This window comes from Peromyscus leucopus, chromosome 18 (assembly GCF_004664715.2).
Source record: "Peromyscus leucopus breed LL Stock chromosome 18, UCI_PerLeu_2.1, whole genome shotgun sequence".
Lineage (NCBI taxonomy): Eukaryota > Metazoa > Chordata > Mammalia > Rodentia > Cricetidae > Peromyscus > Peromyscus leucopus.
In genome coordinates, this window is record NC_051078.1 from 43,477,890 (window position 1) to 43,505,025 (window position 27,136).

The following is a 27,136-nucleotide window of genomic DNA, read 5'->3' on the forward strand; positions in this document are numbered from 1 at the left end:
CCAAACGCCCCTCAGTGTTTGTTTAATGAGTCCTTTTATTGTTGCATTTAAATAGGAATCTCCTCTTAAAGACAGCCCATTCTCCAGCCTGTCAGCCATTCAATGGCATCTACTGTGACCCTAGTCCAGGGAGCCCCAGGCACACACCTCGAACTCACAGAGATAACGGGCTGGAGAGGGGGACAGAAAGAGATGATAGCTTCTACACAAGGCATGGGTTTTCAAAACTTAACAACGGTGAGGCTGCTGATAGGGGCTGGGGCAGTGGTTCTGTGGGTAAAGGATGAAAACTTCGTTTGGATCTTATAGCACCTTTGAATAAAGCCAGGCATGGTTGTGTGCATTGGTAACCCCAGCTCAGGGAGGCAGAGACAGGAGGATCTCTGGGGTTCCTTGGCCAGGCACACTCCCTGAGTCGGTGAGATCTTGGTTCAGTGAGAAACCCTGCTTCAAGAGAAATTTAGGTGGAGAATGTCCGAGGAAGGCTCCCAATGTCAACCCCTGGCCTTCACATGCACCCACATAGATGTGTTCTCCCCACCACGCACATACAAAAAAACCCTTCAATATAATAGGAATAAGATGATGATGATGGTGACGATGATGATGATAATGGCGATGATGATGGTGATAATGGCGATGATGGTAGTAATGGTGATGATGGTGGTGATGATTATAGGGATGATGATGGTGATGATGGTAATGATGGCAATGATGGTGGTGATGGTGGTGATGATGATGATGATGATTATGGAGATGATGATGATGGTGATGATGATGATAATGGTGGTAATGGTGGTAATGATTGGTGATAGTGATAATGGTGATGATGATGACGGTGATAATGATAATGATGATGGTGATGATGATATGATGACTATATCATCACTGTCCGTCACATCTTCTCCCTCTCTGGGTGCAGCCTTAATTGAGTAAATGGCTCTTGAAGCAGTAATTAGAGTATAGTCAGTGTCTATTCAGGTGCTTCCACAGAAACTGATTTGCAAGTCTCTCCAGGCTGGCCTGAAAACTTCCCCAAAGCTGTGTGCATGGTGAAGCGGACTGCCAGGCTAGCTTCTGCAGTGGGTTCTAGACAAACAGGAAGAAGCACGTCAGCTCTGCCTCACTGTCCTCAGTTCAGAGGCTCCTAGGGTGGTCAGACCCCCTTCAGCACTGGGACCGTTCCGTACCTGCTGTTTGTGCTTTTTCAGAAGCACAGAGCTGGAGAGTGCTCAACCTCAAGCCACCTGAGCTCTGATTTAAAGACCGTGCCCCACAGTGCTTTGCGGTCTGCAGGGCCCTGCACTGAGTGCGCCTTCTGCTTTTCATGGCTCAAGTGACCTCTCAGTTCCGCCTCAAGAGATAGCAAGGACTTGGAAGTCCTGCCCAGTACCTTGATCGTCACGAGGCCCCGCTTGCCTGAGAAGGCCGGTCCTGCCCACCCTCCCAGACCCCACCAACTCACAGGCTGCAGGGACGGGAGAGGAGGCAGTGGGGGGGGGCAGCCACCAGCACCTTGCTTCAGCCTCAGGGATCCGCTGGGGCTGTACGTCTCCTTGTTCCTGCTTTGCTGTTGAATGTGGGGGGTGGGGCGGCCTACGAGGGCCGGGGGAGGATGACTCCGTTGGTAAAGTGCTTGGCATGTGAGCCTGAAGACTTGAGCTTGGATGCCCTGCATCCATCTGAAAAGCCAGGGGTGATAACACCTGTCTGTAATCCCATTGCCGGGGATGTGGAAACAAGAGAATCCCTGTGGCTCACTAGCCAGGCAGAATCAGAGAGCCCCAGGTTCAGTGGGAGACTTTGTCTTGAAAAATTAAGTAGAGAGCAAGTAAGAAAGATACTGAAGTCAACCTCTCGCTTCTGACATGCATGTCTACACATGTGCATGTGCACACACAATCAGGTGTACATACACACACACACACACACACACACACACACACACACACACACACACACAGATCAAACCCAGCCTGTGGATCACCGACACCGACAGAAGCGTAAGAAAGAAGCTGGGCAGCCACAGCAGAGCCTGCTCAGTGGCTCTGGTTAATGAGAAACTGGGGACTTTTATTTCCCTCACAGCTTGCCTCCGGTGATCTTTAGTTTCTAGACTCATTTTAATAGTTATAGTAGGCAAGAAAAAGAAGAAACAGGGAAAGGGGGAAAAAGCTGAAATTTGCCAAGACAGACCCACTCCAGAAAGGAAGGGGAATCTACCTTTACTTCTGTTCATGTTCCCTGTCAGCAAGAGCAAGCCTCTCCTGGGCCTCCTGTCCCTCATCTGAGGATTTGCAGGGTCCTGTTTGGGCCAGCTCGTGTGTGGCTGTGATGTTCCATTCAGGTCCTGGCAATTGGCAAGGGACCATGCACATACCACATACACACACATGTACACATACTTCACATACACACACATGCCTCACACACACACATCACACACATACACATGCAGATATACCACATCTGCAAACATCATATGCACACATCACATAAGTACACATACATGCACACACATCACACATACCACATTCACACATTCGTCACATAGACATCACACACATAGAGTTGCTGTCCGTTACTCCACAGGTGTGTCCCTGCATGAGAATGTCATTCACGGAGAAAGTGTTTGGGAGTGCAGATTCCCAGGCAGAGTGTGGGTTGGATCCCGAAAGCAGGGCATGGAAATCTGCCTCTCCCCAAGTCATACCTCTGGATTCCCACATCAGCATAGTCCATTGTGCAGCCCTGGAAGCGGCAGCCACACGGCCGCAGCACACCTGGACCATCTAGGCTGGATAGAAGGGAAGAGATGGGAAGCTGCCGGGGAAGGACGTCACCAGGCACATAGCACTCCACCAGCACCAGCTCTCGTTGGGGCTGATCGCTGCCCGTTGATGCTAAGGACGGCAGGGAGAGAGGAAGCCCAGACCCCTGCAGACGTGGAAGGAAGAGGCAGCTAGCTGACTGACATGACCCTGGGGTTGGGACCATCAGAGGCGCTGTTTCGGAGGAAGTGTGGGAGAAGGCAAGGTCTTGAAACAGGAAGCATTAAGAGAGTGGCATTCAAGAGGGAACACTCCGAGGCAGAGGACTCCACCCCATGCAAGTCCCCTAGGTGTGAGAAAACACCCACATCTGGTCACCGTGGGGTTCTGAGACAGAGCTGCAAGAGGCAGGCAGCGTCAGACCAGGCCAGAGCTGTGACCAGGCCCAGGTGCCTGCTCTTCCCATGGAGGACGTAAAGTAAGGAGGGTTGGAGTCCATACTGTGATCAGGGTGACAGTCTGGTCTGTCAGTGGCTGTCCCATCTAGAGGTGATGTGTCTGCATTGGGGTTGTCACGGTGAGGAGAAGGCCACCGCGGGCGCACTCTGGCTTTGGCGAGCCACCTGTATGGACAGGAGTGTCATCCCAGTGGGACACAGATGTGCCAGGGACACCTTGCTTTTAATCAGTTGGAGTTTGGGGTCCCTGTGGAGGGTTCTAGGCTGAATCACTAAGGAAGGTGAGAATATACTCCACCCCTGACTTGAATCCTACCTTCCTAGTGCTCCCCACAAAGTGGTCCTCCTTGTACCCGACAGGGTATGGAGAAAGAACATTCCATAGGGAAGGGATGGGAGGTTCAGTGGTCATGAAAATGACACAAGCGTAGCAAGTTCAGTCAGAGTGAGGGAAGGAGGGACGGGAGACCACTGTGACGGGGAGGAGGCTGGAAACAGGCCACTGACTCACAAGCTTACATAACCAAGCCCTGGCCTAGATGAGCTGCAGACTTACTCAGAGGCATCCAGTTCAGTCCCATAGTGTATTAGTCAGGGTTCTCTAGAGGAGCAAAATTTAGAGACTAAATATATATATAAGGGATTTGTTAGAGTGGCTTACAGGCTGTGGTCCAGCTAATCCAACAATGGCTGTCTACCAATGGAAGGTCTAAGACTCCAGCGGTTGTTCAGTCCCCGAGGCTGGATGTCTCAGCTGCTCTTCAGTGTACACCAGAATTCTGAAGAAGTAGGCTCCAATGGCAGTGAAGGAATGAATGGTCTTGTTAGTGAGAGACAGGGCAAGCAGGCAAAGAGAGCAGGCCTCCTTCTGTGTCCATTATGTAAGCTGCCAGCAGAAGGTGTGGCCCAGATTAAAGGTGGATCTTCCACCTCAAAGATCCGGATTATCTTTCCACCTCCATGATTTAATTAAGAGGAAAAACCCTTCACAGGTGAACCCCAGCCACGTGGGTTTTAGCTCATTCCAGATATAGCTAGGTTGACAACCAGTAATAGCCATGGATTTCCAGATGTCTCTGGTTAGACGACTCTAAAGTCCAGAAACAATGTCTTGCCCTTCTGGGTTCTGGCCCAGTTTGGAGAGTGCCCCAGGCCGACTGGACTACAGCCCAGTTCTTAAGAAGCTGCATGTGTCCCTTACTGAATGCATCTGGGGAGCCCAGGAGGACAAGTATGTGGTTTGCCTGCGAATAAGGGACTTGTGGAGCAGCCCTCTGAGAGGCAGTTCAGGACCCCACCCAGGGGTCTCTGAAAGACAGGGGCCTTACTCTGACCTGTAGTTGTACTAGGAACTGTATACATACACCCTGGAGCCCTGGCCTGTGGCAGCCAGAGGGAAACACATCCCTCTGCTGCCTGAAGGTCCTCATGGTGTGTCTTGATGGGAGCAACTATGCCTTTGGAAGACTAGAAGGCAGAGCCACACACACTGTGGAACTGAAAGCAGCTTAGAGAAAAAAAACCTGGACATCCCTTTGACTCCATTATGCCTCCCTCTGACTCCAGTATGCATCCCTCTGAGCAGGTTCTAACTATACTGACTTCAGGAAAGGATGTGAATTCAGTATCTCCTGCGAGGTTTCATTAAATTAGGCTGTGTGACTTTTCCTGTGCAGATGCAAGCTGCAGATAGGGCTGAAGAAACAACTCCACCCAATCTAGCTGAGTGAATGGGTGTGTTTATTTGAGTTAGTTATATAAGTATGGATGCGAGGTTATGTACAGGAGTGTAAACAACTCAGAAGCAGCCATATCACCAAAAAGTCTACCTGAGCATGGATGGCAACTCACAAAACTGCATCCCTAGAGCTCTATGCACAACTTGCAGGCAGCTTCACCAGAGAGTCCCCTCTCCCCAGCAATCGTTATGACTCATATCTCCCTTGCCTTGTAAGTCTGCTCTGTTTCAGGGACTTCCTGAGACTTGTGAGTTTTCTTTACTTCCTAAGTCCTGCAAGCTTCCTTTCCTGGCTTCGCACCTGGAGGGAATGTTTTCAATTCAGAGGAAAAGCTCCACAGCAGCAGCCTGTTCTCATGGATGGATCAGATAGAAGTCAAAGTCTTGAAGCCCGCTTCTAGCTGGAGACAGGTACCCCAGCACAGGAGAGCAGGGGTGAATCTGAGCATTGTCACTCTGATGCTGTGAGCCTGGGGTCTAACAACCATGCTAGACTCTGAACTTCAGTTTGCTGGTCTGTAAACTGACAATAACACCTCATGGTGGGCAGTGGCTGGTACTTGACCGGACACCTGGCACAGATGCCCACAGGTGACTGTGTAGTCCTCTTTTGCCCAGACACTCTGGAGCCATAGGCATGTTTATGAATGATCATGTGGTCCAGAATATTCTAGATCCTTCCTTTTCTCTCCAGACCTCCCGCTGGCTGCCTTCCCAGTGCCTTCCTCAGGGCAGCAGAGTGGATACAGAGTGGGGGTGTTCTGGCCTCTCCCTGACAGACTATGGAGATTGTTTGTTTGTTTCCGTTAGAAAAGAGATCTGTGGAGATCATGAGGTACTTGCCATGGAAAGCATGCTGTCCTGAGTTTTGATATTCAGAATCCAGGTGAAAAGCTAGGCATACATATAATCCCAACTGGGGAAGTCGAGGCAGGCAGATTCCTGGGGGCACCAGCTTAGTCAGCACAGCCTAATTAGACAGTTGCACACCAGGAGAGAGAGACCTAGTCTCAACAACAACAACAAAAAAACCATGGTAGATGGTACTTTAGGGAAAACACACACACACACACACACACACACACACACACACACACACACACGCTTAGAGACAGAAGCCTGGCCTTGTAATGTCTACTGGGCAGAGGAAGTAAAAGCTGAGCCCCGGGGGAGCAGACAGACACTGGCTTCTCCCCTGGGAGGCTGCAGGGCCGTCCCCAGGTGCCCTGATTCCCCAGAGCTGGGGGCAGCAGTTAGATCATTTGTGACAGCCGTCCCCACAGGACCCGTCCCCAGGTCCTGGCCCCGGATGCTTTCCTGAGCCTCACTCTTCATTGCTTTGACACAGAGAATGCCACTTAGAGTACAAAAAAAGGTTCCCAGCTTCCCCCCCCCCCCCCGCCCGCCATGACCAGTGTAATTATGTCTGAGAAGCTTCCTCTCCACGGGGCCTCCCCGCCCCTGGACTGGTCCAGCCTAGATGGGTCGATCTACTCCTGAGGCCCTGGGAACACACACACATGGCCCATAGGTAGGTGTACCACAGATTGAATCAGCCAGGATCCTGCCCAAGTCTGCCTGCCCTCTGTCCCCAACCTCCCTTAGTTGGCCTCTCTGGCCCCCTACTTCTGACCTTTCCAGGACTTTATTGAACACTCCTGTGTGGGGAAATCAGTGGCTTTCTTCCTGAGCTGAAGTGGCGCCCTCACCCGAGCAAGTTCCCTGTCTCCCCCTTCACATCTTCCCTGGCAGATGGCACCGGCACTTAGAACACTCACACACAGGCATGCAGGACTCCCTGCTGGAGTCTGATTCAGCAGCCCATTTTACAGATGAGCACACAGAGGCCCAGGAGGGTGTCTGGTCTGGCGGCCAGCAGGTGCTAGGTCTCTCCTCCTCCCAGCACACTGCGGTCTCCCTGTTCCCTCAGCCTGCCCCCTGCCACGGGTACTCTCTCCCTGAAATGTGTCTCATCTCGAACTGCGCTCAGCAAGTAATGTGCTTGCTACACAAAATGGAAAGCCTGAGCTTGATCCCTAAATCACGTGGAGGGAAAAGAGAACGGATCCCAAGTGATGTCCTCTGACCTCCACGTGCACACCACAGCACACACACACACACACCACACCACACACAGCGTACAAACACACATACCAAAACCCAACAATATACAAAATAAGATCCCCCCCCCCCCCTTTGGAGCTAAGAGTTTCACTGTGTAGCACAGGCTGGCTGCAGAGATCCACCTGCCTCTGCCTCCTAAGTGTGTGCAACCACACTCAGCCCAAATGAATTTAAAAAGAATTTTAAACACATCAGGTGTGTGGTGCTATGAACACCCACTTTATTGGCAAGGAAACTGAGTCTAGGAGGTGGAAAGGACTGACCCAAGTTACGTAGCTGTTGTCAGAGTTCACATTCTGTCCTGCAAACCCAGCGTCACCCCAGCTGGACAGCCATTGCCCAGCAATCCCTCAGGGTTTGCTCAGTGTTTTTCATGGGAGGCACCCATTTCCTGTTAAATAATATATCCAGAAATGGATTCCTTTAGTCTCTTAGACTGTTAGCCCAAGCAGAGGCACTGTCCTTTAAAAGAAAATCTGCCCGTTCTTCACTCAATTTAATGAGTTCCCAAATCAGGCCAGCCCAGGAGTGCCTAGCCCACGTTCCCTGTTATGGTTAAGAAAGTAGGGCACCTGCTCAGAACTTGCAGCCATCCTACTCCACAGGTTTCACAGAGATGTCTCCTGAGAACTGGGGGATGGCTCGTCAGTCAGTGCTTGAGGACCTGAGTTCAGCCCCTGGAACCCGAATAAAAACGTTGGGCGTGGTGATGATGGTGCTTGCTTATAGCGTCAGCCTTGGGGAGACAGACAGGCAGCTCCCTGAGGCTTGTTAGCCAGCCGGCCTAGAGAGTTCTGACCAACGAGAGACCCTGTCTCAAAAAAGGGGGAGGAAACAGCACCTGGAGAATGACCAGATGTTGACCTCTGGTTTCCACGCCTGTGCACCTGCACACAAATGAACTCATACAAGGGAGGGGCTTCCACTTACATAGAGGAAGTAGAGGGTCTTTTCCTCAGTGCACAGAGGTGGGCTAGAACCACATACATGGCAGCAAGCCCCTGACTGGCTCATCCCATGCTCAGGTCTGGGTCCTATCCCTGTACCGACAGGGAGGCTGCTGGTTGGATAGAGTGAGAAGATTCTTCTCCCTGCTGCATCCTAGGAATGGATGGCCAAGCATCCAGGGCTGTGCCTCAATTCTACCCAGAGTCTGAAAAAACCTGCAGTTGCGAATAGATGGTAGCAAAGAAATATCCCAGTCCTGAGTTCTGAGCCCATCTCCCACCCCACCCCACCCCACACATATGCAATAGCTCAAAAATCTGCACATTATATGCGTGGTCTTGACACCTCTATTGTCCCAAGTTTGGGTGTCTTACTCATTTCAGGGCTCCAGTCATCTGTGTGGCTGTTGGGCACAGCTGTGTGTCCTCAGTTGTGACCTAAAAACTCAGGCGCTTACATTCCTCAGCTGGTGAATGCAGAGATGCTGATCCCAATAGCGCCTCCCTGTGGCCTTCCTGGTGCACTGCTGTGAGGACCACAAATAGGCCATCTTCCAGGAGATAGGACGGAAAGTCTTAGCACTAGAGAGATGCTAATGTGTTGACACAAAGCAAATCTTCCTTTATGAATCCTGCCAGTATCAGGCACCAGTGCTCTTGGGACACAAAGGTGCGTGGACCAGTCCCAGCAGCCCTGGAGACAGGAAAGGTACTGACTGTGTCTGTTCATGGGGCTGTAACTGCTAGAGACAGGGGAGCCTGCTGCTGGGAGGTGGCTCCTCAGGGCCCAGGTTTGTGGGTGACTTGTGGGAGAGGGAGGAATATCCGCAGGGCCGGTCCCAGCCTCCTCCTCACCAGGAATGGCGCATGCAAACTTTCAGAAGGGAGGAAGATGGGGTGCTATTGAAACCGGCTCCTCTATTAAGAGAAAGGTCAAGGAGCTTCAGAGGTAGGTTAACCAGCAAAGCACTTGCCACACAAGCAGGAAAACAGGCTCCATCCCTAGAACCCATGTGAAAAGTTGGGCATGGTGGCATCTGCTTATAATCCCAGCACTGGGGAGTCTCCGGGCTCATTACCCAGCAAGCCTGGTGAGTCCAGGCCAGTAGGAAACTCTGTCTTTAAAAGGTGGGGGGAGGTGGGCAGCATCTAAGGAATGATAGCCAAGGTTAACCTCAGCAAGCACACACGCACACACGCACGCACGCACGCACACGGTTCTGACACTCTGAAATCTGTTCCTGCTTTACATTGTGTCAATCCATGTTGATAGCTAATCTCTATACGGCTGGACATTTGCTCTTCTGATGAGCAGCTTCCAGGGTGCGGCCAATTACATCCGTCCGTCTTCTCTGTCAGTGAGATACCAGATCTCCTTGAGCCAGAAGTTGTGTATGGATGACAGATGTGTTTGGCGCTCACTGCAGCGCCCACTCCTGGAGAAAGACGCTCAATTCACAGTTCTCCAGGTGAAACAAAGCCGCCAGAGTTGATATGATGGAAATACCCCAGGGTAGCGGTCGGGAGCAGGTGCCTGGGCCACCCACACTGACCCTACCATCAGGTTCCTAAGATGGAATCAAGAGGCAACAGTCACCAGGTGACAGGGATTCTCGCCTGTGCTGACATTCAAGTTTCAATAAAGGCTTTCCAGTCATCTGACTGCTGCCGCCCCTTCCCAGACAGTGCTCCACAATGATTTGAAACAGAGAATCTCTACTTCCGTGGTGTTCCCTAAGACTCATACATGGTGCTGTGCCCTTTCCTCTGAGCCCTCAATCCTCCAAACAGCCAGAAGAACTGCAAGTTATTGTCCCCATGCTACAGAGTGGGGAACCAAGGCCTGGGGGAGCCAAGATGCTCAGACAAAAGTGTCCAGGAGAACATGTTGCTAAAGTCTCTGGAGAGAGGCAGGATCGAAACCACACAGCCGAGTGTCTAGTCAGCGGCCAGGAGAACCTGCAGGGCCAAGCCACCCCTACCTACCTACCTCCCCAAAATATCACGGGCAGCCCGGGCCTTGGGGAGAGCTGCCAGCTTCCAGCTTGCTCCCTTCCTCCTGCCAGCAGTGACTTCTGAGGTCCCCAGAGTGTGTCAGCTAGCAGGTGCAGGGCCTGCCCGCCCCTCTGACTTCAGATTTCTCAGGCCCCAGCCTCCTACTCAGTGTCAGAGCCCTGTCCCTTCCTCACCATTGTCCCTTTTCTGGGCCACCATTCATGGGAAGCCAATCCAGCTTGGCAGTGGCCCCATTCCTAGGCCTGAACCCCTCTTCACCAGGCCCAAGACGCCGGAAGCCCAAACAGCGGGTCTGAGATGTAAATAAGGCCCCTCCAGCTGCACCTGGCTTCCTGGAAAGAAGCCCCAACACACGCAGGCACGCACGCACGCACGCACGTGCCCTGTGCAAAGCCCTCCGGCATGGCGTGACTGCTGCTCCCGTTTCCTGGCCTCACTCAGCAGGTAGACGGCACAGGGCTCTTCCCTCATCAGAGCTGTTGCTGTCAGAGCCAATTTCTCCCAAGACCCGCAGCCCATCTGCTAACGCTTTTGCACATTTGTGCACCTTCAGCCTCTGGCCCAAAGCCTCGGCGGGAAGATGAGCTCGAACAGCAGGTGTAGGCACCAGGGGAGTGTGCGGCCTCTGCCGTCACCATGAACCTATCCAATCTCTGCATCCCATTTCACTCACTCATACCTGCATCATTCATTCATTCGTGCATGCGTGTATCACATTCATTCATGAATATACGTACTTATTCATTCATGCATCTGTGTACTGACTGAAGTGCATGCGTGCGTTCACACATTCATTCAACAAACCTTTGACTCTCTACTATATGTCGGCGATTTGTAATACAGCAGAGGACCAAAAAGGGGGAGACACCTGCACCCTGGGAGTTAGCATTCTAGGGGGGGATTGAGGACAGAATGAGTGAACTGTGGCAAGCATGCAAGGAGGTGAGTGCTTCAGCCAGGCCAGGGCTGGGCCTCAGAACTTCCTCTTAGTAAACCGATGGAGTGAGCTTCTCAGGATGCCCACCTAGCTTTTCTTTGTCCCAGGGTCCTTAAGCTGAGCCGCTAGCCCAGATGCAGCAGGGCTCTGAGAGAGCACCTTTCGTGCCTTGCTATCAGATGCCAGGGAGGACACCAGCTGGTTACTCACAGGCAACAACAGTCCCAGCAGATCCAGTGAAACTTGACAAGGCTCACACTCAGGTCCCAGCTTAGTCCAGCTGCCGACTCTGGGCCCTCCGAAGCTGTGGTTCCTACCCTGGCAGTACCAGGACCCTGGGGTGCCTGGCAACAGACCTCTGGGGTAGGAGTAGAACCCAGCCTAAGAGGGCTGTTAGCAGCCCCCCACCAGAGTTGAGTCCCCAAGTGGCTACCCTGGAGATGGTGGCTCCCAGGTGCGACTTCAGACCCCGAGAGCCACAGGCATCAGTGACTCGGCACTGTCTTCCAGCACTCGAACTCCAGCTCCAGTTCCAAGTTCCCTGACCTTGAGCAAGCTACTTCTCCCCAGGACTCAGTTTCTTTATCTGACAGTGCCTGCTTCAGAGAGTGGGAGGCTCAGTGGTGACTCGCATGTAGTAAGTACAGCTTGTGTTGGCTAGGGCTGTGGTTTCTTCAGCAAATCCATCCGTCCGGTGCTCTTTCCATCCCTGCAACTCAAGACAGGGCATGAGCTCAGGTCCTCATACTCACAGGCAAGCATGTCACCAGCGGAACCATCCTCCCAGCCTTGCCTTCCGATTTTTTAATTGGGAAATCGAGCCAGGACCCAAGCCAACAGTTGCAACAGGTGGAGAGTCATTGGAAGCTTCTGGATTTACCTCTTTATCTGGCCTTCCATTTCCCTGGGTCTCCCCAACCACAGGCAGCGAGGGGGTACTGCTTGCTTCAGTGTGGGTCTTGCATCCCTGGAGACTGCAGACCTTTCAGGGCAGCCTGGCTTTTCCTTTTAAGATAAAACACAGTAAACTTTAAAGACTTCTTTAAAACACCCCCTAAGCTTGGTCCTCACACTAATTACAGTTGCCTTTCAAAACGTCCAGATTAAAAATAGACATCAAATCAAGCATGCCGGATGCAGCCCAGAGCCAGGAGCTGTGTTCAGGACATCCTAGGCCCCACCCTCCTCGGCCTATACTTTGGGGACATCACAGGGAGATGAAAGGAGTCGGTGGCAAGGCGAGGGTGGAGTCTCTGGGCATCTGATAGTGAACTGTGTTCTGTGTTCTGTCATTAAGAATGGTTGTGAATTGATCCAAGATGTTAGAATTCTACCATTTCCACATAGCGTGGATCTGCAGCTCTCAAAGCATGGTCCAGCACAGCAGCCATACTTGGCATTTGGTTGAATTATCTTTCCCACTCCTGTTCATGTTAAGCCCTTCCTTTAGCCTGGAGGACCCTAGGATATGACTGGAATTGGAGACAGGGTTTTAAAGATGCCATTAAGGAAAACTAAAGCTGTTTGGATGGTATGCTGGTTCAGGGGTGCCTGTCCAGGGAAAAGACAATGTGAAGAGCCAGCAGGAGAGGCCATCCTGGGACAAGGAATGAGGCCTCACGGGGACACCACCCTGGAGGACTTGATCTTGGAATCCAGTCTCCGTTACTGTCAGGGAATGCACTGCTGGGGTTAAGCCTCGCTCTGTGGCATCTTGCACAATCTCAGCAGAGGAACATTGGCAGACCTTCCACCCTGCCAACGTCTCCAGCTCTGGCCGGAAGCCAGAGAGTAGCTGGAACAATGTGACCTCCGCACGTGCCCACATTTGAGAAGCTCTGGCATGAGCTGTCACTGGTGCTGAGGGGAGCCAGCCCAGGAAAGAGTGCCGGGGCCGGGGGTGAGGGCTGCCCCACAGGGCAGATGTCCTTTTCACGGATTCTGCGATCTCTGTGAGTCCCAATGGGCTCCTGCCTTGAATAGGGGACCGTACACATCCCTGCATTCTGTAGGCAATCCAGCATTGGCATTTAGTCAACTGAAGACCGAGCCCTTTGAAGACCCCATCCTGAGCACACTGAATCCAAAAACCTCCCTCCCTGACTGGATTTCCCGAATCCCTTAGATCTGGCACAGTTTCTGCCCCTAAACAATCGAAATGCTTTTCTCTTTGATAACAAGAGCAAGGAAATTGTCTCGTTTCCCACTGTGTCCCTGTTGCTCAGAAGCTCACAACCACATAAGATCCTCAAAGTTGCACACAGATCCTCTGCTGTGATCTCCTCAAACCCATTTGAAAGGGAAAAAAAGGAAGAAGGGGGAGATGGAAGTAGCAGAGGAAGAGATTCATCTCCCAGCTTTACTCACCGACAGAGCCGCCAGCAAACGCCCGCCTTGTAGAACTGACGCAGCTTGGCTGGCAAGCCCCAGGGTCTCCTTCCCATGAGAAGGAGCAAACTGTTGGCCACTCCTGTGTCTTCGTCACTCCTTTGTCTCCTGCTGTCCCCAAAGAGCTGCCCCTCAGGTATCTAAGCCCCTCAGGCAGCTCCTGAATTCCGCAGGGAATGTGCACGGAGCGTGTTGTTTGTAAGTTGTGGCCATTGCTACAGCTCTTTGAACCCTGGTTGGAGACAAGAATGCCATCCCGATGGGGGATGTGGAAGTGACAGGAATGGGTTTTTAAGTTGCAAGTCATAACTCCTTGTTGTCCTGAGTGGACATTCAGGCTGCCCTCCGAGGTCTCTCCATTTCCGTCTGGGCATTCAAGCAAAGAACTCGTCTTCTCCTCCAACCTGTTGGAAACTCCGCCAAACCCAGGTCTCTTAAGGCAGGCTTCAAAGAGGCCGGATGGAATTCCTGGAGCCTAGAGCTCTGTGTAAGAATTTCATCCCTTTTGTGTTTTTGTCTTGGTGATTGGAGTTATTTAATGTGTGGGGGTGTTTTATCTGCAAAGTATGTCTGTGTACTCTGCGCAGGCGTGGGGCCCACCAAATGTGTTGGATGCCCTGGAACTGGAGTTACAGGTAGTTGTGAGTCACCACGCAGGCCCTGAGAATTGAACTCGAGTGAGCCCTCAGTGCTCATAACTGCTGAGCCATCTCTCCAGTGACATTGGTGATCTTTTGAAACCATTAAGCATTTCTGGGTAACATGCCCCACCCTAGATCTCGTCGTTCCTACCATGGGCATCGGGTGCTGGTACTCATTGATAGCCTCAGGGATACTATGACATCCCATTTTATCACCTTGAGCTAGTTAGAAATAAGCAGAGAAAGAAACTATATATACCCTTCAAGTGAGGTCACTGGGGGCTGAGTCTGCAGTATTGAGCCCCTAGACTGAACAGGAACTGTGCTCAACCTTGAAGGTGGCCAAGACCCTACACTTGGCTGTTTTAAGTGCCTTCTTTCTACAGACAAGGCAGGCAAGACTCGCTGAAATCAGGGTCCTTTGGGCCTGTGCACATTTTGGGATGAATCATACAAATTATGGCTCAATGCTGGAGGTTCGGGGCTGGCTTCGTAGGTCCCACCTGAGCCCTGGGCTCCACTGACTTGCATATCCAGTGACTTAGACATTCTCTTGATCCTCATGCATTCTCATGTCTTGAGGCCACTTATAATCTGGCCTAAAGAGCCAGTGACCTAAGACAGTCAGTAGTGACCTGTGGCCACAGGGGAAGTGTGACATAGACTTGGGTTATGCTATGAAGGACACCCAGAGTCAAGGGTATTCAGGGATGGAATGTGTTCTTTTGCAGTGTGTTTATGTCAACAGAGATAGTGAGTGGAGAGTCCAACACGGGCCCAGCCACAGCATTCTGGGGCAAAAGTGAAGAGTGAACAGTTGGTTTCTCAGGAGTGTTCCTCTGTTCAGAATGGGTGAGGTGTAGGCATGAAGCTGGAAAGGCAGGTTGGTAGTGGACTGTGGATGTCAAAAGACAAGTGTCCGGATGGGGATGTTGTTCTTGGGGTGAGAGGAAGACAGGACCTCCCCACCCCCCCAGAACAGCTGTTACATAGCCCCAGAACCTCGTCAAGATGACAACAGTTTCCTTTTATATTCAAAAAGGGGGGAAGCCATGTTGCATAAGCCAGCTAGGTAAGCGGCAGAGTGCACCAAGCTAACTAGTAGGGTGTCACCACGCCACGTGATCTCTGACCCTCAGGGTGCTGGGAACCAAGATGGTAGCAGACCAGGGCAGAGTAGGTTTTCCTGTCTGGGTGGCCTGAGAGAACTGGTTCTGACTGGGAATGATTGGCCATTCTAGCTCCATTTCTGTTGCTATGACAAAATATCCTGACCAAAGGCAGCTTGGTGGGGAGAAAGGGATATATATTTGGCTTACAATTCTAGACTATAGCCCATCACCGAGGATGGGGGTGTGGGGGTGTGGGGGTGTGATGAAGGCAGTCACACTCAGTCAGGAGCAGAGGCAACATAAATACATCTTGCTCACTTGCTAGTGTTTTTCACTCTTAGATAGTACTGAGCCCAGCCTAGGGTATAGTGATACCCATAATGGGATGGGTTTCCCTACATCAGTTAACAATAGAGACAATCCCCCACAAATAAGACCACAGGCCCTTCTAAACTAGATAATCCCCCATGTAGACTCCCTCACCAGATGATCCTAGGTTGTGTCAAGCTGACAGTTAAAACTAACTAACTAACTAACACATCTACTTTGGGGAGGGGCTTTTGCTCTCAGAGAACACAGACATCTTCTGAGACATTCCCCTCTGACCTCCGCAGAGCCTCCAGGCTAAGTCTCACCTCACCCTGTCTGCCTCGCAGGGTCTATCTAGACAACTGTTTGAACAAATGGATCAGCGCCCGCATAGGAGTGTTCTGGACAAGCACTGATTTCTCCTTCCTCTTCTGTCTCCTCTGCAGCTGGAGCTGTCCAACACTGCCATCCTGCACCAGATGAGACGGGACCAAGTGACAGACACCTGCCGGGCCAACAGTGCCATGAGCCGAAAGCGCAGGGTGCTGACCCCCAACGACCTGAAGCACCTGGTGGTGGATGAGGACCACGAACTGATCTACTGCTATGTGCCCAAGGTGGCGTGTACCAACTGGAAGAGGCTCATGATGGTCCTGAGCGGCCGGGGCAAGTACAGCGATCCCATGGAGATCCCAGCCAACGAGGCCCACGTGTCGGCCAATCTGAAGACCCTCAACCAGTACAGCATCCCAGAGATCAACCACCGCTTGAAAAGCTACATGAAGTTCCTGTTCGTGCGGGAGCCCTTCGAGAGGTTGGTGTCCGCCTACCGCAATAAGTTCACGCAGAAGTACAACACCTCCTTCCACAAGCGCTACGGCACCAAGATCATCCGTCGCCAGCGGAAGAACGCCACGCAGGAGGCCCTGCGCAAGGGGGACGACGTGAAGTTCGAGGAGTTCGTGGCCTACCTCATCGACCCCCACACACAGCGGGAGGAGCCCTTCAATGAGCACTGGCAGACCGTCCACTCCCTCTGCCACCCTTGCCACATCCACTACGACCTCGTGGGCAAGTACGAGACGCTGGAGGAGGACTCCAACTACGTGCTGCAGCTGGCTGGAGTGAGCGGCTACCTGAAGTTCCCAACCTATGCAAAATCCACCAGAACTACGGACGAGATGACCACGGAGTTCTTCCAGAACATCAGCGCCGAGCACCAGACACAGCTGTACGAAGTCTATAAACTGGACTTTTTGATGTTCAATTACTCAGTGCCAAACTACCTGAAGTTGGAATAAAGGGGTGAGGGGGTGGTTGGGGAGAGGGAGAGAATCCTGCTTTTTAATTTAAGATTTTTATTTGTCAAAAGAATTCTATGGATACTGGGTTATTTTGTAAGTTAATATGTCTTTGTGGGGGATGCTGCGAGCGGCATGGTCAGAATTATTTAAATCCTCCATGGGAAAGGACAGCTGTCTTCACAGAGGAGCGGGGTGGATCGTCCCTGTTTTTTAGAAGCAGAAACTGCAACACCGTCTCCAAGGTGTCTTTGTGTTCTGGTGAATTCCACAAACTGTGCATTCCGTAAAGTCTAATGATTCTTATTTATAGTTATTTAAACGTAGTCTCTGTATAGGTTTCTTTTTTGGCAGCAGACTGCTCATGTCTTTCTAGAAGAAGCAACGGTCTGTGCTTTGCTGGCTACGGATTGTTAAGGGGCTGTGACTGTCCCTAGTAACCTCTCATAGAATCGCGTGGTGACAGCGGCTGGGATGTGTGGCTGCCACCATTCAAGAAACCCTGCTAGAAATAAGTAAATCGTCCTTGCACTAAGAAACAGGGGTGGGAATGTTTCACACTGATTGCTAGCAACCCCAAAGTCCCTTGCAGTAAAGAAATGCAAATTTTTTAACCCAAGGAGAGAGTGGATAGTAGCGATTTTCTGTTCACCAAAATTAGCAGTCTATCAGAATAGGCTTTTTGTGGAAATTTATAACCGGCATGTGCCGGGCCTAGTGAAGGCAGAATGACTGTCACTTTATATTTGATAAATATTTATTGAGCACCTACTGTTTTCCAGGCTTGACTGCAGGTAGAATATTGAGTGAACCCAGTAGCTTGGCCCTCAACACGCTTTATGTGAACACAGGGCATAGAGCTCAACAGTGAGCCAGCCCCCATCCTTGTGGTCCTCATGTAGGGTGCTGACTATTCTCAAATGGCCCGGAGAGTCCATGACCCCAGCAAATTTGCATTTTCCTACAGCTCAAACTTGAAAACTCCACATTAGGATCAGTTCACGTGACTAGCTGAGCGACCGAAGTTCATTGCCCAAAGCAAGAAACAGAGGAAACCTTTTTGATCATGTACGCCTACTGCAGTTAGACGCCTGTAAGCCTCAGTATTCTCCAGGCACAAATGGAGGAGTGCTGTGATTGATTAGTGATGTCTGCCTTGGGTAAGGGAAGGGGAACATTTCTCAAGTGCCTCCTACTGTGATCGACAGTCCACATCTTCTCCTGCCGGCCACTTTAAGTGCACTGCATATGTCTGGAGATGTGCAAAGATCCAGCCTGAAGGTTAAAGGTGGACTGTTGGTACCCATAGGCACGTGCATACCCTCCCATGTCCTGCATTGACAGAGCATCCAGGACAGCCACCGGCATCTTAACCCATGCTCCCTCTCCTCCAGAATGCTGGAAACTTGGTGTTTCTGGTTCCTTGCTGATCAACACCTAGACCTAGTCCTTATTTCTAGTCATTTCTGAGGCCTCTCAGTTGACATTTGAGCCACACTCCTGTTACAGCCAGTGTCCAGGTGGGTAGCAGATGCTGTATATAATAGTTCTAATGATAGGGGAGGGGGTGGGGTGTGAATTTTTCTTTTTGTGTTTTAGTTGGTTTTGTTTGTTCGGTTTTTGTTTTGATGCAGTGTGGAGTGAAGAGGTGAGAATATTCTGAAAAACAAAAAAATGAATAATTTATTCACAGAAACTATTGAAATGGTATTGTTAGGCTCACAGAGAACCTGGGAGCAACAGTAGCTGCTGCTCCGTCTCACTGAGGAAATTATTTTATTTAATGTGAGGGGAATGTGAGCCAGAGCAGCTGACTGCAGCTATTTATAAAACGCAGGTACCTTCCCCAATTTCTCCCCTCACCTCTGATAGATAGGTTTATGCCATGTGTTTGACCAAGAAACAGTGACAGACTTTGGCTGTCCCTGGAATAGAGAGGGGACCCTCTCCTCCTTCTGCTGGTACAACAGTCTGTGTGGTGTTGCTGATGCATGTTCCACAGAGCCCAGGCTCTGTAGGACATCAGTTTGGAGGGTTTTGTGGTCACATATCCTTAGGAAACAAAATTAAGCCAGGTTCCTCTCTGCAGGACTTTTCAGGGCCTTGAATACATGGTCTGCCTTGTGAATCCGGGAGAATGCAGCATTCCTGGGCTGCATGGCCTGGGTGCCCTGTATGGCAGAGATGTCTTAGCTGGTATTTCACACAGTAGCCTTTGGTGAGGGTGATCTAGCCTGTCTGAGGTCTGCAAAGATTGACAGCTGCCTCCCAGATCCCTCCACAAACAAGCAAGCTGAAAACAGCACCACAGCATCTGTCTGGCAACTTTGAAATGAATTACGCTTTACCTAAGTGGGATGGCTCCATCTGGATGCTACCCCAGACAGCCATCCCGTCCCTCCACACACAGGGGAGGGTAGTCTTGGGTGCCGTGGAGGGCGAACGTGGCATAAGGACACAGAAATAGCGTCCCCTTCCTGGCCTGAAAGGCCACTCAGTGGGGACAATGGCCTCGTGACAAACACTTCTCACTTCCACCCACAGTTTGGAACCATGTGCTTTGGGGGTTTGAAACGGAAATTCATGTTCATTTTCACGTTTTGCGTTTTTGTTTGTCTTTCGTCTGTGGTACAGTGCTGTGTGCAGATGGCAGTTCCTTCGTTCCTCTCTCTAAAGTGAGGTCCTTCAGGGGACCATGGATCATCACCATGCCTCCGGGATGAGGGGCTCTCTCTCCTGTTTTGTGTTCACATTTTGTTTTCTAGTGACAATTTAAAAATCTGTATTGGTTTGACTGTTCTGTAGGATGTAGAAAGTATTCTGTGTCCCTGGCTAAAGACATCTATTGGGGAAGTGTGCTTGGAAATCCAAGTGTTCTCTACAGGAAAATGTTGAAAAGACTTTCTCTTGCATGCCTCTCATGCTTAGCTAGGAAGAGGAGCTGCCGGGGTCCCGGCTCGGAGCCACTGTTCTAAGGTGCAGCTGTGTTTTTAGGACCAGGTACAGTCAAGTAGAATGACAAGGACGTGCCTGCTCAGCCTACCCCTTTGTTGGAAATGTCTAGACTATCAGCCACAGGGGTCCCTGCCTCCAGCCTCTACAGCCTCCCCTGCCTCAGTACCCTTCTCAGCTGGTCTGGGAAGCAGGGCAGCCCATTGTCCAGGTCTCAGAGGGGCCACCTGGTCCCAAGGGCAAGCCTTTCTCTCCTGCTTGTTCAGCCAAAAGGAGAACTGTGGGAACCAAAAACTTCCCTCTGGCCAGCCCTCCGGAGCACACAAGTCTAGTCCAGGCTCAGAGAGAGCTCCCGGGCATTGCGCAAGGCCTGAGGATACTTAGCTCATATGATAACAATTGCATTACTATCCTGCTTCAACTGACAAAACCACAGGGACATTGCTTACTTGCTTCCTCTGCCCAGGCCTCCTCTGTACACACACACATGCACACATGGATGTGCACATGCATACATGCACAGTAGATATGCACACATACACATGCACAGTAGATATGCACACATACACATGCACAGTAGATATGCACACATACACATGCACAGTAGATGTGCACACATACACATGCACAGTAGGTATGCACACATACACATGCACAGTAGATGTGCACACATACACTGCACAGTAGGTATGCACACATACACATGCACACACACCCATACACAAATCGCCCCAGCCTGTGCGCTCCTGGCACCCAACTCCCATCCTGACCCACCTCTTCGTCAGCAGGTCTGACTCTGTCACCCCCCCCCCAGGTTCTGCCCACCAGCATCCCCCAGCTTTTCCCCCACCACAGCTAAACAGACCCTCTGAATAGGCAACAGGACCTTCTAGAACCAGCTGGACCCTTGGACAGCAGCAGGCAAATTTTGGTCTGCTCTCATCAGGTACAAAGGGTGGTATCCGTATTCTCTTCTGAGCATGCTCAGTGAGGCATATGGACATAGAACTTAACATCTTTGTGGAGTGTGTGTTTTTTACATATTTGTATGCAGTCAAGGGCCTGTTGTAGAATTCTCTCCCTGTATCCTACTATACTGTTAAAGAAGCTGAATTCCATGTTGCCAACAGACGCGTGAAATGTTCCCGAACCTTCCTCCAGGAAAAGCCATTCAAGCCTGATTATTTTTCTAAGTAACTTCAATTAAATTGAAGAAAAAAAAAGCTATTTTCTGTGTATGGTCTGTCCGTGGCTCACTGATGAGACTGTGGAGTGGGGTGGGGTGGGCTGTGCCCTCCAGCCTGTGGGCGCCCTCCAGCCTGTGGGGCGCCCTCCAGCCTGTGGGGCGCCCTCCAGCCTGTGGGCGCCCTCCAGCCTGTGGGTGCCCTGCTCATGTGTGTGGGTATGAGACTCAGCAGTGGTGAAGGCCCCTCACCTCCAGTGACCAGGTCGTTTGTGTTAACTGGATGGACGAGGCTTTACTTCATTCTGCTTTTCTCTAGAAGTCTCTGTGCTTGTTGGGAGGCCTGCTGGCTAGTGTGGTCCTGCCACTGTGTCAAAAACAAGGACAGTGAAGACCCTGTGGGTGGTGGCAGAGCCATTGTGCAAATGTAGCCTGATGTGTCCTCACACCCTATGCCCTGGTACTGGACTGTGTCTCTCTCTGAGTAACTGCCCATCCTTCCTTCCTTTCTAAATTTTTTATTTTTTATGTACATTGGGGTTTTGCCTGCATGACGATTCCAGATTCCCCCCGGAACTGGAGTTCACAAACAGTTGTGAACTGCCATGTGGGTGCTGGGAATTGAACCCCGGTCCTTTGGAAGAATGGCCAGTGCTCTTAACCGCTGAGCCATCACTCCAGCAACTGCCCGTTCCTACAGCTGGGAAACCACAGAGCCACTCTGCAGACTCCGCTCAGTTTCTTGCTGGCGCTCAGCTCCCATTCTCCTTTTTATTCAGTTCAGAATCCCAGCCCAGGCCATGATGGCACTCGCATTTGGAGTGGTCTCATCTCAATCTTAAAGCATCCCTCACAGGCATGCCTAGAGGGCTGTTCCCATGGTGATTCTAGACTCCCACTGAGTTGACGATTGTTTTAGTTAGGATTTCCGTTACTGTGAAGAGACACCATGACCATAGCAACTCTTATAAAGGAAAACGTTTAATGGGGTGGTTTACAGTTTCAGAGGTTTAGTCCATTATCGTCATGGTGGGACATGGGAGCATGCAGGCAGACATGCTGCTGGAGCTGAGAGTCCTCAACCTTGATGAACAGGCAACAGGAAGTAAACTGAAACACCGGGCGTGGCTTGAGCATGTATGAGACCTCAAAGCCCGGCTCCACAGTGACACACTTCCTCCAACAAGGCCACACCTATCCAACAAAGCCACACCTCCGAATAGTGCCACTCCCTTTGGGGGCCATTTTCTTTTCAAACCGCCACAACAGTCAAGATTAGCCATCACAGTTGGGCACAGTCTTGGTGTGTTTTCCGTTGCTATAACAAAATGCTTGAGGTGGGTACTTGGTGAGCGTGTTTATTTAGTTCATGGTTCAAGAAATAGAATTACGCAGATGTCCTAGCCAAAAAGAGGCCCTCTGGGTATGTCACAACAGAAATGGGAAGAGAACAGAACCTGCAGAGGGATCCGGCAGGAGAGGGGACTAGGGAGCCAGGCTTGACTACTCCCGACTCCTTCCCGTGACTTCAGTACCACCTCATCCGAATCTTGAGGTGCACACTCAAATGCTACCCAGATTCCAGAATCCATCCTTTAGCTTTGCTGCCCGGATCACTTCCCTGTGTTTTTCCACGGAGAAATCCCACTTGAAAGCTGCTTCTAGGAGCCAATCTCAGCCACACAGAGCAGGTATCAGTGAGACAAAAGAGGGTAAGCCTGGTGTGCAGCAAGCTCATAATCCCCCCGCACTCACTGAAGCAGGAGGATTGCCCTGAGCTTGAGGTAAGCCTGAACAAAATGCTGTGACTCGTGTGTGTGTGTGTGTGTGTGTGTGTGTGTGTGTGTGTGTGTGTGCGTGCGTGCGTGTGTGTGTGTGTGTGTGTGTGTGTGTGTGTGTGTTCCACAGGTCAACCTTCAGTATCATTCCTCAGACACCATTTTTGTGACCGAGTCTGTTGGCCTGGCGCTCATCCATTCAGCCAGGCTGGCTGGTGATCCGGCCCAGTGTTGGGATTACACATGTGCACTTCTATGTCAATCTGTTGTTTGTTTGTTTTTTCCTCACGAGCTCTGAAGATCTATTGCATTCCTCATGCCTGCGTAGCAAGCACCTCACTGAGTCCTACCCAGCCCTTGGTTCTGTATTTAGCCACACTGTGTGTGAGCCCTGATGTGTCCACGCACCAGCTGTGTTTGCCACCCGCCGAAGAGCTGACACCCATTTCTGGTGTCACTATTACCCTTGCAGTTGAGAAATGCCCAGACCACAGGGCTTAGTCATCTCAAATGGGTGGGAAGCACCGTCTGTCAGTCAGACTAGAGGTAAGCTTGCCAGCACCTACCCCTGTCCTTGCGGGCCATTGTGCAGGCCCACAGGAAACAGAGCAAACGAAGACCTTCCTGGCCACCTCTGCTTCCATCAGGAAGGGGCTGAAGGGCTTGTCTGCCGCCAGCCAATCAGTAAGAAAGTCTGATAGTGTCACGGGCGCCCTCTGTCGGACACTGCAGGTAGTGCAGAGACCAAGACTTGTGTGGGTGCAGCCCCCCCTTTGCCCCCAAAACCATCACTACCATCCCCCCCACCACCACACACCAGGTCTTTACTCACCCCCAAGAGAAGACAGGTCCAGGTCACTAGGCAAAGGGACGAAATGCCCCCTGTTGGAAAGAGGTCTATTTGCCTGGGCTGTGACTTTCCAATGTTTTTTTTTTTAAATAAAAGAACATTTATAATAGACACACGCATAAATAAAACAAAAAGATGCTTTAAAGAAAGTAGGAATTAGTTTATACCCAAATTCAAGTCAGAAATCAAATATGTACTCATTTCTTGAATGGTCTTCCAGGGAGACAAGGGGTCTTCTTTCAAAATACAGGGATGAGAAAGAGCCTCTGCATGAATGAGCTTCCTCTTCTTCGATTTGTATTTGCTTGTTCCTGGAGCCCAGGCTGGCCTCGAACTTGATATGTAACAAAGAATGACCTTGAGCTCCTGATCTTTCTACCTCTGCTGGTCAGTTCCTGGAACCACAGGCATGCCGTCCCATGCCCAGTTTTAGAATCGAACCCAGGGACTAGATACATGTTGGCAAGTACTCCACCGACTGAGCCACGTCCTCAGCTCCTCTTCCGTGTTCTTTAAGATGATAATACATCTTGGTGTGGAAACGCAGCAAGGGATTGGGAATCTCCCACAGTGTTATGAATGAGCCTGGCCTAGTCAGGGCCAGGTCAGAAACGGCCGCTGCCTGGAACCAAGCAGACGAAGAACGAAGTGCTGGCAGCCAGAATGGCCTCTGGGCATGTACCTGACGGCTCCTGCAGACCTCTTCTGCCCCCGTCCCAACTCCTAAGGGGCCTTAGAACGTTTGCTTTCAATGCGGCTTTTTCCAAATTACGTATTTCCTTGTGCGTGTTGTGTTGCGTTTGCATATGAGGTGTGTGTATACATGTGGATTTGGGCACACATACCACAGAGCAGAAGCACATGTGTTTGTATCTGATGTGTGTGTGGATGTGTGGATTTGGGCACACATACGTCACAGAACACAGGCGGAGGCCAGAGGACTGCCTCCCGTGACATCATCCTCCAATGACCCTTGTTTGAGAAAGGGTCTCTCACTGACTGCGGCACACTCCATGCCAGTTGCCACACGTGCTTCCAGAGTCTCCTGTCCTGCCTGCCATCTTCCCACAGCTCCGCAAGAATTCCAGGCTCGTGAGTGTCTTTGTGATTTTCCTCCAGCATTTTAGTGGATTCTGGTGACATAAACAAGCACAGGACAGAGTTTAGCTTGGAGTTTCATTTGGTTTGAGGATCTGAACACACACACACACACACACACACACACACACACACAAAACCTTGTAATAACACACTTGTCAACCTAGTTCACGTGCATATACTATACACACAGACCCCTCTCCAAATAATGCACCCAGCAACCACAGAACCCCCTCCCGCACCCCCTGCATCAGGCTACACGTACTCACAACCCTGAACAACAGTATAGATTTCCCCGCTCCTAATAACAATCAAATTTAGACAGTTTCAAGTCAAGTGTATTCCCAACATATGAAGAACAGAAGGGATGATCCGGCCTGAACTGGTTTGGTTTATATGCACAGTAAAGCAGAAATGTGTCCTCTAGCAACCATTTAGGGAGCAGCCCCTACTTACCATCTCATGCCTATGCAAATCGGGGGTACATAACATTAAAGTCAGATGCATTATGAGAAGGGACTGCGTAATGGGAAAAATGAATATACAGCATAATCTGTCAATCAAAATAGAGAACCACCCAAATTATCCCCCCTAGTAACCAGCCCCTCCTCTTGAAGCCCCCAACAGTAACAGGGCTTGAGTACTTTCACTCAGATGGCCTGCTGTCAATCTTGACAGTACATCCCTCTCTAATCTATCTCTTGCTTCACTCTGAAAAAAGCTATCTTGCTTCTTTGCAAATCCATGTAATTCCAGCCCTTATTTTCAGTTCTTTGCATAAGAAGGCAAGAATCAGAAACACTTAGACAAGACCCCAGGCACCAGTATCATGGGGATCCAAACTCAGGCCATCAGGTTTGCCTGGCTAGTGCTCTACTCAATGAGCTCCCAGCCCCCAAATTATATATTTTCTTCTATTTTTATCACATTTTATGTGTTTACATGTGAGATGGCGTGTGTATGGATGTCAGAGTACAGTTCTCAGGAATGGGTTCTCTCCTACCATGTGATCAAACGCAGGCTGTTAGGGTTGGCAGCAAGCATGTTTGCCCCCTGAGCCATCATGCCAGGCCCCAAGTTATGTATTGTCTTAAGAAGAGTTGACCACAAAGGGATGTGACGTTTTTGCACTAATGCATTATTTACTATAGATCATGCGGGGTGGTCGGTGCTTTTCATACAAACAAGCAAGGCAGAAGCATGGACCCTTTCTTCAGCTCGGAAAGCAGACTAGGATATTTAACAATTACTGCAAACCGCTCATCCCTTTAGCAACAGAGAGGGGATTTGCTCCCAGGTCTGCTGATTCCACAGCTCATAAGTGTTATGAACTTTGGTGAGCCAAGAGAAGGAAGAGGAGGAGGAAGGGGAGGAGGAGGAAGAAGGAAGGAGGAGGAGAAGAGGAAGGAGAAGAGAAGAGAAGGAGAAAAGGAGAAACAGAAGCAGAAGAAGAGGAAGGAGGAGGAGGAGGAGCAGCAGCAGCTGCTGGTGATGATGGTGATGGTCCCCGAGACAGGGATAGAGTCAAAGCTGAGCCATGTGGCAGAAGCTGGTCAACAACTTGACGGACATTGACATGGGATAACACAGGAGAACTGTAAGAAAAGGGACAAAGTTCAGGCTAAAACAGACAAAGAAAACTGGGTCATCTGCCAAACAAAGACCCTGCCCTCGTGGCCTGTTACACTGCCTTCAAAAACCGCTGGACTGGCAATGACCAAATGTGGGCCAACCATTCAGAAAGATTGGTCTTCATATAAAAGTCAATGGCAAAGTGGACGTCCTGGGTGGGGGGCCATGGCCCAGAGACTGTTGGATGGCAGGGGTAAGCTGTCAGTATCTGGTGCTCTTGGCCGGCAGTGCCAACCTCAGCCTCTTCCCAGCCTTCAGGTCCGCAGCTCCAGGGAAGGCACCATGCTCCAGTCACAAAGTGAGCACTGTGGGGACAAAGCCATTTAGCTAGGATGAATGACCTTCGCAAGAAGTGTCCGGGCAAAACCAAGGTAAGAAAAAGGCCAGTCTGAGACACACTTAGCTTCCATTGCCCACGATCTCCATGTACAGAGACCCCTCTGAGTAGGGCTCCCTGTGGGCAGGCCCAAACCCTTGCACACTCTGGGGCAGATCTGTGAGCAGTGGGAAGCCTGGGACATCCCCAGCTTCCCTTCATCACCGTCCCTAGGAACCAGTAGCTGTGCAGAAGGAATTACTCACTCACCCACTCAAAGGCAGGGCATCCACCAAAGTCAGACCCATTCATTGCCAGGGGCAGAGAACATGAAATACTTAGACCCTTCATGAAGGGAGAATGCAGAACTGTTCACAGATAATAGCACACGTGCCCAATCTTTAGACATTCAAATGTGATGTTTTCATCTACAAAGTTCACACAGTGAGCCACACAAAAGTCACACACACACACACACACACACACACACACACACACACACACAGCAAAAACTGGTAACATTTTAGGTACGTTTCTATTTCTGTACGAAGCTGCATTCACCCTTGTCCTGGCCCATGTGGGCCT

General features: G+C 50.7%; 1 protein-coding gene across 2 annotated transcripts in view; it reads left to right on the forward strand.

The window, feature by feature from the left end:
• Positions 1 to 20,239, forward strand: part of Chst11 (carbohydrate sulfotransferase 11) — a 214,186-nt gene extending 193,947 nt beyond the window's left edge. For both annotated transcript variants that reach the window (XM_028880272.2, XM_028880273.2), the window contains exon 3: positions 15,888 to 20,239. In XM_028880272.2, coding sequence (XP_028736105.1) covers positions 15,888 to 16,742 — 855 coding nt within the window. In that variant the 3' untranslated portion in view covers positions 16,743 to 20,239. The remainder of the gene's footprint in view (positions 1 to 15,887) is intronic.
• The last annotated feature ends 6,897 nt before the right edge of the window (positions 20,240 to 27,136 follow it).